The sequence below is a fragment of the Mobula birostris genome, chromosome 19 (assembly GCF_030028105.1).
Source record: "Mobula birostris isolate sMobBir1 chromosome 19, sMobBir1.hap1, whole genome shotgun sequence".
Taxonomy (NCBI): domain Eukaryota; kingdom Metazoa; phylum Chordata; class Chondrichthyes; order Myliobatiformes; family Myliobatidae; genus Mobula; species Mobula birostris.
The window spans coordinates 66458349-66471462 of record NC_092388.1 but is presented as its reverse complement, the minus strand read 5'-3'; the positions used below and the strand labels follow the sequence as shown (position 1 = coordinate 66471462).

At 45.9% G+C, this 13114-nt stretch overlaps 1 protein-coding gene across 9 annotated transcripts in view; it reads right to left on the bottom strand.

Moving 5' to 3' along the window:
* Positions 1-3539: 3539 nt before the first annotated feature.
* The window catches only part of LOC140212661 (ras-responsive element-binding protein 1-like), a 259910-nt gene continuing 250335 nt past the window's right edge, over positions 3540-13114 (bottom strand). For 8 of the 9 annotated variants that reach the window (XM_072283753.1, XM_072283757.1, XM_072283759.1 and 5 more), the window contains 3 exons: positions 10020-10184; positions 7949-8656; positions 3540-5781 (listed from right to left, as the gene is read on the bottom strand). In XM_072283753.1, the coding sequence (XP_072139854.1) occupies positions 5246-5781; positions 7949-8656; positions 10020-10184 (1409 nt within the window). In that variant the 3' untranslated portion in view covers positions 3540-5245. The remainder of the gene's footprint in view (positions 5782-7948; positions 8657-10019; positions 10185-13114) is intronic. The other variant, XM_072283761.1, reaches the window with a different exon arrangement.

The window sequence follows — 13114 nt, the reverse complement described above, 5'->3', positions numbered from 1 at the left end:
TACCAGAGCAGATGGTTACAATAACAACATTTAAAATAATGTCTAGATTGGAAGGGTTTAGAAGGATAGTAGCCAGACACAAGCAGGTGGGACTACCTCAGATTAGGGACCTCAGTGTACACACAGAGTACGGGAACTTACGCTTTACAGAGTTCTGATTAAATGTTTACCAAGAGTCCGGGAATGTTCACTGAACACAGTGCTGATTCTGTGTACATACAGAGTCCATGAATGTACACTTAACGTAGTGCTGAATCAGTGTTTACACATAGTCCATGAATGTACATTTAACACAGTGTGCATCCAGTGTATACACACAGTCTGTGAATGTGCATTTAACACAGTACTAATTGAGTGAATACACACTGCCCGGGAATGGGCACTGAACTCAGTGCTGTTTCAGTGTACACACAGAGTCCAGGAATGTACACTTAACACAGTGCTGATTCAGAACAGGACAGACACCAGGAATGCGCACTGAACGCAGTGCTGATTGAGTATACACATAGAGTCCAGGAAAGTACACAGAACGCAGTGCTGGTTCAGAGTATATACACAGTCCATGAATGTACATTTAACACAGTACTGATTGAGTGTACACACAGAGTTCTGGAATGTACTCTAAACACAGCACTGATTCAGTACACACAGAATCCGGAAATATATACTTAAATGCAGTGCTGATTCAGTGTATATACAGAGACTGGGAACGTACTCTTAACACAGTGCGACAGAGACTGGGAATGTACACTTAACACAGTGCGAATTGAGGGTACGCACAGAGTCCCTGAATGTACTCTAAACACAGTGCTGATTCAGTACACACAGATCCCAGGAATATACTCTTAATAGAGTGCTGATTCAGTGTATATACTGAGTCCAGGAAAGTACATTTAACGCAGTGTTGATTCAGTGCATTCACGAGTCCGGGAATGTACACTTAACACAGTGTTGATTCTGTGTATACACGAGTCCGGGAATGTACGCTTTTAATGTAGTGTTGATTCAGTGCATTCACGAGTCCGGGAATGTACACTTAACACAGTGTTGATTCTGTGTATACACGAGTCCGGGAATGTACGCTTAACGCAGTGTTGATTTATTGTATACACAGAGTCAGGGAATGTACACTTAACGCAGTGTTGATTCAGTGTATACACGAGTCTGGGAATGTAGACTTAACACAGTGTTGATTCAGTGTTTACATGAGTCTGGAATGTACACATAACACAGTGTTGATTCAGTGTTTACACGAGTCTGGGAATGTACACATAACTCTGTTGATTCAGTGTTTACACGAGTCTGGGAATGTAGACTTAACACAGTGTTGATTCAGTGTTTACATGAGTCTGGGAATGTAGACTTAACACAGTGTTGATTCAGTGTTTACATGAGTCTGGGAATGTACACTTAACGCTGCGCTGATTTAGTGTATACACTGAGTCCAGGAATGTACACTTAACGCAGTGTTTATTCAGTGTTTACATGAGTCTGGGAATGTAGGCTTAACACAGTGTTGATTCAGTGTTTACACGAGTCTGGGAATGTAGACTTAACACAGTATTGATTCAGTGTTTACACGAGTCTGGGAATGTACACTTAACGCAGTGTTTATTCAGTGTTTACACGAGTCTGGGAATGTAGGCTTAACACAGTGTTGATTCAGTGTTTACACGAGTCTGGGAATGTAGACTTAACACAGTGTTGATTCAGTGTTTACATGAGTCTGGAATGTACACATAACACAGTGTTGATTCAGTGTTTACACGAGTCTGGGAATGTACACATAACTCTGTTGATTCAGTGTTTACACGAGTCTGGGAATGTAGACTTAACACAGTGTTGATTCAGTGTTTACATGAGTCTGGGAATGTAGACTTAACACAGTGTTGACTCAGTGTTTACATGAGTCTGGGAATGTAGACTTAACACAGTGTTGATTCAGTGTTTACATGAGTCTGGGAATGTACACTTAATGCTGCGCTGATTTAGTGTATACACTGATTCCGGGAATGTACACTTAACGCAGTGTTTATTCAGTGTTTACATGAGTCTGGGAATGTAGACTTAACACAGTATTGATTCAGTGTTTACACGAGTCTGGGAATGTACACTTAACGCAGTGTTTATTCAGTGTTTACATGAGTCTGGGAATGTAGGCTTAACACAGTGTTGATTCAGTGTTTACACGAGTCTGGGAATGTAGACTTAACACAGTATTGATTCAGTGTTTACACGAGTCTGGGAATGTACACTTAACACAGTGTTTATTCAGTGTTTACACGAGTCTGGGAATGTAGGCTTAACACAGTGTTGATTCAGTGTTTACATGAGTCTGGGAATGTACACTTAACGCTGCGCTGATTTAGTGTATACACTGAGTCCAGGAATGTACACTTAACGCAGTGTTTATTCAGTGTTTACATGAGTCTGGGAATGTACACTTAACGCAGTGTTTATTCAGTGTTTACACGAGTCTGGGAATGTAGGCTTAACACAGTGTTGATTCAGTGTTTACACGAGTCTGGGAATGTAGACTTAACACAGTGTTGATTCAGTGTTTACATGAGTCTGGAATGTACACATAACACAGTGTTGATTCAGTGTTTACACGAGTCTGGGAATGTACACATAACTCTGTTGATTCAGTGTTTACACGAGTCTGGGAATGTAGACTTAACACAGTGTTGATTCAGTGTTTACATGAGTCTGGGAATGTAGACTTAACACAGTGTTGATTCAGTGTTTACATGAGTCTGGGAATGTACACTTAACGCTGCGCTGATTTAGTGTATACACTGAGTCCAGGAATGTACACTTAACGCAGTGTTTATTCAGTGTTTACATGAGTCTGGGAATGTACACTTAACGCAGTGTTTATTCAGTGTTTACACGAGTCTGGGAATGTAGGCTTAACACAGTGTTGATTCAGTGTTTACACGAGTCTGGGAATGTAGACTTAACACAGTGTTGATTCAGTGTTTACATGAGTCTGGGAATGTAGACTTAACACAGTATTGATTCAGTGTTTACACGAGTCTGGGAATGTACACTTAACGCAGTGTTTATTCAGTGTTTACATGAGTCTGGGAATGTAGGCTTAACACAGTGTTGATTCAGTGTTTACACGAGTCTGGGAATGTAGACTTAACACAGTGTTGATTCAGTGTATACACGAGTCTGGGAATGTAGACTTAACACAGTGTTGATTCAGTGTATACACGAGTCTGGGAATGTAGACTTAACGCTGCGCTGATTTAGTGTATACACTGAGTCCGGGAATGTACACTTAACGCAGTGTTGATTCAGTGTATACACTGTCAAGTATATGCCGAAAAGTAAAAGTATTACTTCCCATGTCTGATTGAGAGCAACAAATTTCAGCCAGTTTAATGCAACATTCGGTTCACTACCAACACAAAGCAACAGGCTGCAACTTTCAGAATTCAGTGGTGTTGGGCAAAGAATGAGAGTAAGAAGGTTTGCCATTGAAGAGAAATAGTAGATGACGTAGGGCTAAAGAAAAAAACGAAGCTGTAATAAGTATAACGTTTTATTGCTTAAATGGTTTGATACAGAACAGCTATAAATTTTGCATTGGAAGTTAAGTACCAAAACTCTGTGATTCTCTGTTCATGTAGCATAACCCAGATGTGTACATAACATTTAGCAGCAGTAAAGATTCCCTTTACAAAAACAAATGGATTCTGGATTTAAAAAAAAAACATTTTCTGGATTAATGCATTACATTTTTATTATTTTATTTCCCCCATTAAAGTTTTTCCTTCTGAAAATAGACAAAAATTCACTAGACTTCTGATAATAAAAAGCTTTTTAATCATGGTGCAGTGAAGTGACTGTTTCCCCTCTTGTCTAAACGAGCTGTAAACCACTTCTAATTCTTTCTTTCACCATCAAGTGCTTCATGTAGTGATTGACTTGTCTCTCAGCTTCAAGTCCTTAAAGTGGAAGAAATCTGGAACACTAGAAAATGGATTTAGTATATGAAATCTTATTTAAAAGCCCTGAGAGCGACAGTGAAATTTACAAATAACTGAGACAAATTAGTTCCAACATGCAATCTAGTCTAAGATTCACCCAGAATTCAGCACAAAAGGATTCTTTCCTTTTCACAGTTTTTGAAAAGAAGGTTAACAGATACCTCAATCAAACATCAATATCCACTAACAGAAATATCAATAAAATGTGGCAAGGCCATATAAAGACTATTCGTGCAGACAAATACTACATAAAGCTTGAAATCAATCGTGATTATTGCTAGAACACACTCTGCCTGACACTGGGAGATTGGTTTCTGTTGCTACTGTTCTGAATTATAGAGTCAATTAATGGCTTGTCCCCACCAGAACAATGGGGCAAGGTTGAGGGGGAGGTGTGAAAAAATACTGAGCAGACTCATTAAAAATTGTATTGAATGTTATACTGATACAAGATTTACCAAAAAAAACTCCACTCCTACTTCATTTCACCTTCTATGTAATTTCCTTGAGCAACCCAATGCACAGTCAGAATGAGTGGATTCTGTGCAAGCCAAGTTGTATTACAGCCATTAAATTCCACCATCTCAAACTACATCTTAAAGACCCAATCATTTAACAAGACTGTTGTCATGCCTGTCACAAATGAAGAACCAAGTGGTGTTTGCTTTGCCCAAAGTAAAGAATGCAATGATTGCTACTTTTCCCCTATATTTGTTACGTTATGGATGATTGACTATTGTCAGTGTGATTGTTCACTGTAAGGCCTTAATGGAAGACTTAGTTCAGTAGTTCCTCAGCAAGAGTCCGTGTGTAGTTTATCCAAGTGCATTAGGATGCCCCACAATTAGCATGTTTAAAATCAGATTTCTAAAAATTGCATTGTCAGAGATATCATGCTCCAGGATCTTTCTCAGGAGGCTGCTGCCCATGGTTGTAATGTGTTTAGATTTATTGAATGTTCGAGCAATTTTTAACAGAATTGTGACGTGCACAGTAATCAGGTAGTAAGGCACTTGGAAGGTACAATATACAGTTTGTGAGAGTTGCACTGGATTCCTCACTTTCCAGTGTTTTAAGGCTTTCTGCAGCACCAGAGGTGAATCACAAAGCCCTGCCCTCCACACAATGGGGTAGGACCGTGTCCCCACCTGCCTGGTGCTGCATGGGTGTCAGAGGGTCAGACGTTAAAAGGACTTGCGGCCCACTAGGCTGGAGAGCAGATGCAGAGTCCGTCCCGAGCAGGGCTACTCCACACCCAGCAGGCGGGGTGTGGACTCTGCCGAGCTGCGCACGTGGTTCATCGGCAAATCACCGTGCATCCCCAGCAGGTTCTGAATGATGTCCCTGGGGCCCGGTGAGCCCACCAACACCTTTTCCGAGCTCCTCATCGGCTCCTGGTCGCTGCCCTGAATGAGGAATGTTCCCTGCCGTACGCCGTTGACCACTGCTTGGAGCGTGCCGTCCCGGTCAGTGGCCTTGCTTGGCGAGTGGCCAGCCGCCCCCCGGAGTGGGCTGTCCGCTAGGCTCACAGGAGGCGGAGAATTGCTGCCGAGGCCCACGCTGGTGACGGCATCACTCTCGTTGTCGGACAGCTGGCTGTAGGCTGCCTTCTCACCCTCACTCTCACTCTCATCGCCGCCCTTCGATAGCTCGTCATCATTCACCCCCGGCTGCCTCTTGCCTACCACCGTGTCCTTCTGGTGGATGCGTTGGTGGCGGACAAGGCTATGCTTCAATGTGAAGGTCCTCTCGCAGGTCAAGCACTTGTAGGGCCTCTCTCCTGCAGCAAACACAAAGGGCAAAGTTATCATGGTGGTTCTGACCAGTCCCAACGTACTGTCAAACACCATCACCAAGACAGGAGGGTATGATGTTCAAAGAAAGGCCAATGAACATAAATGTTTGAGGATTGACCCAACAGGAAAAGGTTAATAGTCAATGTGGGGATAACCTGATATAAGTCTTTGCTGTAGACTTGTAGCACAGAAACAGACCCCCGGACCAACTAGCCCATGTCAACCAAGATGCCTACCTTGTCCTGTCTCACTTGCCCGAGTTTGGACCGTATCCTATCCCATTCATGAACTTGTCCAAGCGTCTTTTAAAAGCCACCGTTATGCCACCTCTACCACTTGCTCTGGCTTAGCATTTCATATGTTCACCTCAGGTCACTGCTGTATCTTCTCCCTTCCATTTTAAATCTGTGGCCTCTCTTTAGACTTTGGCTCCCCTACGCCACGAAGAAGATTGTCTATTCTCCCATCTATGCTCCTCATGGTTTTATAAACCTCTGTAGGTCACCCCTCACCCTCCTATACTCCAGGGAAAAAATGCTAACCTGTCCACCCCCGACTTAAAACCCAAGCTCTCCAGTCCCAGTAACAGCTTTGTAAATGTACAATGCACCTTTTCTGCTTTAATGCCATTTTCCTCTAGCCAGCAACCAGAACTGTATGCAGTACTCCAAATATGGCCATATCAATATCTGGTAAAGCTGTGACAATACCTTATACAGCTCTAGTTCCTGATATTCCAGCCCTGGGAAAAAGACTGAGTGCATTCACCCTATTTGTGCCCCTCATGATTTTATACACCTCTGTAAGGTCATCTCTCAGTTTCCCATGCTCCAAGGTCATCTCTCATGCTCCAAGGAATAAAGTCCTAGCCCATCCAATAACTCAGATCCTGAATCCTGGCAACATGCTCATAAGTTTTTGCTATGCTCTTTCATTTCATTAGATCTTTCCTATATCAGGGTGACTGGAACTGAACACACTGTTCCAAGTACAGCCTCACCACATGCACAGACGACATGCAAAGAAACAGTTTTCATTATCCCAGTCCATGTGTTGATTGATAATCGAGCAATAACTCAACTTTCTGGTCTTTCCATCCCATCCCCAATCTCTCATTGAGACCAAAGAGTTGATTGTGGACCTCACGAAGGATAGGATGAGGGAAAACGAACCAATCCCCATAGAGGGATCCGAGAGTGAGCAATTTCAAATTCCTGGGTCTCAATATCTCTGAGGATCTAACCTGGTCCCAACATATCGATGCAGCTATAAAGATGGCAAGACTGCGGCTATAGTTCAAGTGTCTGAGGAGATTTGTTTTGTCAAACCGATTTCTAAATGGACACTGAACCCATGAACACTACCTCACATTTTTAAAATATTATTTCTGTGTTAACACTTTTTAATTTAACTATTTAATATACATATATACTAACTGTAATTGATTGATTTTTTTCTAGATTATGTATTGCATTGAACTGCTGCTGCTAAGTTAACAAATTTCACGACACATGCCGGTGATAATAAACCTGATTCTGATTCTGATCTAGATCACCACACAATCAGCAGGAGGAACTCAGTGGGTTGAGTAGCATCTGATCAGGGCTTCAACCAGAAAACTCAACAACTCCTTGCCTCCCTGGGACATAGACAGCTCCTTGCCTCCCCGAGGAACTGCTCGACCAGGGACATAGACACCTCCTTGCCTCCCTGAGGAACTGCTCGACCAGGGACACAGACAGCTCCTTGCCTCCCTGAGGAACTGCTCGACCAGGGACACAGACAGCTCCTTGCCTCCCTGAGGAACTGCTCGACCAGGGACACAGACAGCTCCTTGCCTCCCTGAGGAACTGCTCGACCAGGGACACAGACAGCTCCTTGCCTCCCTGAGGAACTGCTCGACCAGGGACACAGACAGCTCCTTGCCTCCCTGAGGAACTGCTCGACCAGGGACACAGACAGCTCCTTGCCTCCCTGAGGAACTGCTCGACCAGGGACACAGACAGCTCCTTGCCTCCCTGAGGAACTGCTCGACCCACTGAATTCCTCCTGCACACTCCACCAAGATGGATAAGTCACTGTCCGGTGAAGTGCTCAGCCCACTTCTGCCTCCCACCCAGAGCACAGGGGCGAGGAATGACCGTCCTTTACCTGTGTGTGACCTCATGTGACGGGTCAGGTCCTGCAGGGACCAGAACCTCTTGTTGCACACGCTGCAAACCTTCTTCCTCTTGTCGGCTTTGGAGCCGTTGACCGAGGTCTTCTTCAGCTCGAGCTGCTCGCCCGGGGTCTCGCCCACACTCTGCTCGCTGTCCTGCCCACCTGCGCCCTCCGGGTCTGGACTGCCACCGCCCTCTGGAGCCTCAGCATCCGGATTTGTGGCTCTGCTGGCAATGGGTGGCTCCAGGCTCTCGGCTGCCTGTCTGGGCTGAACTGGCAGCTCCTCGGACAGCCGTCTCGGGCCTCGCTTGATGGGCCTGCCTTCCCTCCGGTGCTCCCTGGCATGGGCCTTCCTGTGGCGCAGCAGCGTGGCTATGTACTTAAAGGTCTTCCCGCAGCTGCTGCAGGTGTTCCTGCCCTCTTGCTGTGCGCTAGGGTCCCCGTTTGCACTTTGGCCCAGCTTGAAGTCTATTAGCTTGCTGGCGAAGTTGAGGTCCAGGCTCTGGTTGCTCTGTGCGTCCTCCTCGCCCTCCTCGTCCTCCTCCGCCTCGCCTCCCTTGCCTCGCTCCTTCCTGCCATCTCCCTCATCCAGTGAGCCCTTCTGCTGCGGCTCCTCCCCAGCACCTGAGGAGGAGCTCGGGGCTCCTTCCGGCGAGTCTCGGCATCCGGACTGCCCCTCCTGAGGGCCCAGGCGACCACCTGCAAAGCAACGCGGAGAGTGAGTGAGAGCCGTGTAGCCACAGCCCTGACCTCAAGTTCACTACACCCTCAATCAATCTCACAGTGGCTGCAGGGTGCACCATCTACAAAAAGGTCCAACATCTCCAGCAGTAGCTCCTAAACAAGCGACCTCTACCATCAGCAAGGGCAGAAGGCCAAGGTTCCCCTCCAAGTCACACACCATCCTGATATGGGAATATATCACTAGTCCTTCAGCATCACCGGGGAGCAACAACCTTCAGCAGGCAGACTGCAGCAGCTGTCGAGGATGGCGGTCAGGGATGAGCAATAAATGCTAGCCCTCGGCAGTGAGGGCAATGTCCCACCAATGAATAAAATCATCACTACAGTCGTTGTACTGGAATGATGAGACACACAGCCAATGTAGAACACTGCATCCTGACTGCCTGCCTCATCAATAGGTTGACTTATTCAGAGACACAGAGTGGACCCTTCCTGCCTTTGAGCTGTGGCATCCTGCAATCCCCAGTTTAACCCTAGCCAAATCACAGGACCATTTACAATGACCAATTCACCTACTAATCAGAACATCTTTGGACTGAGGGAGGAAACCCACGTGTCCTACAGAGGGAATGTACAGAGGACAGCAGGATCGAACTCTGAACTCCAGTACCCCGAGCTGTGATAGGATTGCGCTAACTGCTGTGCCCACTCAGACTCGTAAGGGTGGTAAGAGAAGTTCAATTGTTTTTTTAAGGGCATCAAGTAGAAACGCTGGTAAGTTGTGTGCAATATTGTGTGTGTGTTGGGTTTGGATAAGGGAGGCAGTAGCCAGGCAGGCCTTCCAGCACCAGTCTTGTTACCTCGCTCCAGCCATCCCAAATCACGGTGCAGGGTGATGGCACATGTATCTAGAGTCCCAAATCATTAGCATAATCTCAGTTATGTAGACAGCAGAACAGGAAAGCTGGTGCTCGTTTAAACAAACACTTTGTAGAACTTCTGAGGTCAGCCACCCAAAGGAACATGGCCTTCTTGCAAAAAGCATTAGGCATCTAACATACTGCTTCGTTTGACTACTTTAAAAAATGGTGTTATTTCAAAGTATGTCTGGTCAAAACGTGCAATTAAAAGCAAACTAACTTTTTCATGTTTAAAGTTGGAACTTATATTGCAGAATGTGCACAGTTCCTGAGTGGCTGGGGTAGAGGATCTTCTCTCTCTCTGCTCTGTGCACGTCTCTGTCTGCATCACCTCATCTCTCCTATCAGCGGCCCCTGCAGCCATACAACAACCCACCAATCACTCTCCACCGCAGCCAGCAAGGGTCTCCCTGGCCACTTTACCGCACACGGACTGGATCGGGCTCTCTGATCGTTACCTGTACTCTCCTGGGCCATTGGTTCTGCCGATTTGGATCTGACAAGCAGCCCGTTCCTTCGCAGGGATCGGTTGGCAACACCATGTTTGCGCAAGAGATGGCGTTCACAGTTAGATTTAGTGGAAAAGAACGCATCACATTTGGGGCATGGGTATGGCTTCTGACCTTTTGTTAAAAGAATGAAAAAAAAACAAAATAAAAAGGAAGGTCTTTATGCAGTTTGTGACAATTGCTTCATTATAATTTTATATCAGGAACACCAGTTAAATGGTGTTTACGTTAAACAATACCTGTAGTTCTCCCAATTAACCACCATGTCAACTTAGCCCAGGATGCAACGTCTCTTCCCACCCACGCTGGGAGGACTGCCAACACTCTCAGTAAGTAGCCTGACCCTGACAATGCACCTTAAATATCCAATCGTGAACCCACAGGGAACTCAGGTAAATGGGGTTTGTCAGCCATGGTTGGCAGCTCATCTGGGAGAAGGAAAACTCTGATCTCAAACCTCCGCCGCCTTGCGGCTACACCCGCTCATGGGGAAGGCTTCGGCAGTAAACCCCGAGGGAAAAATCCGGAGCTGGAATCCCTAAGGCAGTCCTACACTGAGTTCAATGCTGAATAGCAGCTCCTGTGATGTTGCTGGTGCCAAACTGTATCGTCTCTGCCATTCCTTTGAATTCATTAGCTGGGTGCAGAGGGGTAGCAGGCTGCATGGGCAACAGCTTCCCTTCCATATCATACTGCCCTGGCTCGCGTATGGTATGGACAGCTAGGACGTAATAGAGCTTTGACCAGCCGACAATCCAGACATGGGAAGTTTGGAGAGGAGGGGACTGCCCGAGGATAGGTCGCAGCAGCGTAGCAGAGTTTTGACCAGTGACCGATCAGCACCTGGGATTGATTCATAACAGCAAATGAAAGGACGGCCGGGCAAGCACAGCAGCCCTCGTCTGAGTGGACATACAGTAAGGATTTAACTCTTCCAGGCTCCACTCACAGGAAGCAAGGGAAAGAAAGGCTCATGTATTGTTTCCCTTCTTTTCTTTATATCTGCTCAGCTAGGACAGTAGAGATGCCGGGCAGGTTGGTGGAATGCTCTCGCGGGATTGGGAAGGCAGAGAGACCTCCAGTGGCCCTGACGACTGCATCCAGCTGCAGCTTCTACAATCCACGTTAAGGAGCTGGAGCTGGAGCTGGAAATGGATGAACTCTGGATCATTCTGGAGTCTGAGGAGGTGATAGATAGGACATATAGAGAGGTAGTTACACTCAAGGCGCAGGACACAGGAAACTGGGTGACAGTCAGGAAGGGGAAAAGGGTTGAGGAGCCAGTGCAGAGTACCCCTGTGGCCATCCCCCTCAACAACAGGTATATCACTTTAGGTACTGTCAGGGGATTTCACCTAACAGAGGAAGGTCGTAGTCGGCGAGTCTCTGGCACTGAATCTGCCTCTGTGAAGGGGGAAGAAGAGGCACGCTGTGATGATAGGGGATTTATTAGTTAGGAGAACGGACAGGAGGATCTGTGGGTGAGAACAAAATTGACTGGAAAGAGACACTAGCAGGAAGGACAGCAGAGCAGCAATGGCTGGAGTTTCTGCGAAAAGTGGTGCAAGAGCAAGACAGATATATTTCAAACAAGATTTTTTTGAATGGAAAAAGGACACTACAATGGCTGACAAGTGAAGTCAGAGCCAAAGTAAAAGCAAAAGAGAGGACATACAAGGAAGCCAAAGCCAGTGGGAAGAGGATTGGGAAGCTTTTAAAAACTTGCAGAAGGAAACTAAGAAGGTCATTAGGAAGGAAAAGATGAATTATGAAAGGAAGCTGGCGACTAATATCAAAGAAGATACTAAAAGCTTTTTTAAGTATATAAAGTGTAAAAGAGAATTGTGGGTAGATATAGGACCAATAGAAAATGACACTGGAGATATTGTAGTGAGAGACGCAGAGATGGCAGAGGAACTGAATGCATATTTTGCATTAGTCTTCACAGTGGAGACATCTGCATATACTGGACATTTAAGAGTGTCAGGGAAGTGAAGTATGTGCACTGAAAATTACAACTGAGAAGGTGCTCAGGAAGCTTAATGGTCTGAGGGTCGATAAATCTCCTGGACCTGGTGGAATGCACCCTTGGGTTCTGAAGGAAGTAACTGGAGAGATTGTGGAGGCATTAACAATGATCTTTCAAGAATCGATAGATTCTGGCATTGTACCGGATGACTGGAAAATTGCAAATGTTACTCTGCTATTTAAGAGGGTGGGAGGCAGCAGAAAGGAAACTATAGACCTGTTAGCCTGACATCAGTGGTTGGGAAGTTGTTGTAATCGATTGTTAGGGATAAGATTATGGAGTACCTGGAGGCACATGACAAGATAGGCCAAAGCCAGCATGGTTTTCTGAAGGGAAAATACTGCCTGACTAACCTACTACAATTTTTTGAGGAAATTACGAGCAAGACAGACAAAGGAGACGTGGTGTACTTGGATTTTCAGGAGGCCATTGACAAGGTGCCACACATGAGGCTGCTTAGCAAGATAAGATCCCATGGAATTACAGGGAAGTTACTAGCATAGGTGGAGCACTGGCTGGTCGGCAGATAACAGAGAGTGGGAATAAAGGATTACAAATACCCAGGGATACGAATTGACAATAAACTGGATTGGTCAAAGAACACTGAGGCTTTCTACAAGAAGGGTCAGAGCCGTCTCTATTTCCTGAGGAGACTGAGGCCCTTTAACATCTGTCGGACGATGCTGAGGATGTTCTACGAGTCTGTGGTGGCTGGTGCTATCATGTTTGCTGTTGTGTGCTGGGGCAGCAGGCTGAGGGTAGCAGACACCAGCAGAATCAACAAACTCATTCGTAAGGTCAGTGATGTTGTGGGGATGGAACTGGACTCTCTGACGGTGGTGCCTGAAAAGAGGATGCTGTCCAAGTTGCATGCCATCTTGGACAATGTCTCCCATCCACTACATAATGTACTGGGTGGGCACAGGAGTACATTCAGCCAGAGTCTCATTCCACCGAGATGCAGCACTGAGCGTCATAGGAAGTCATTCCTGCCTGTGGCCATCAAACTTTACAA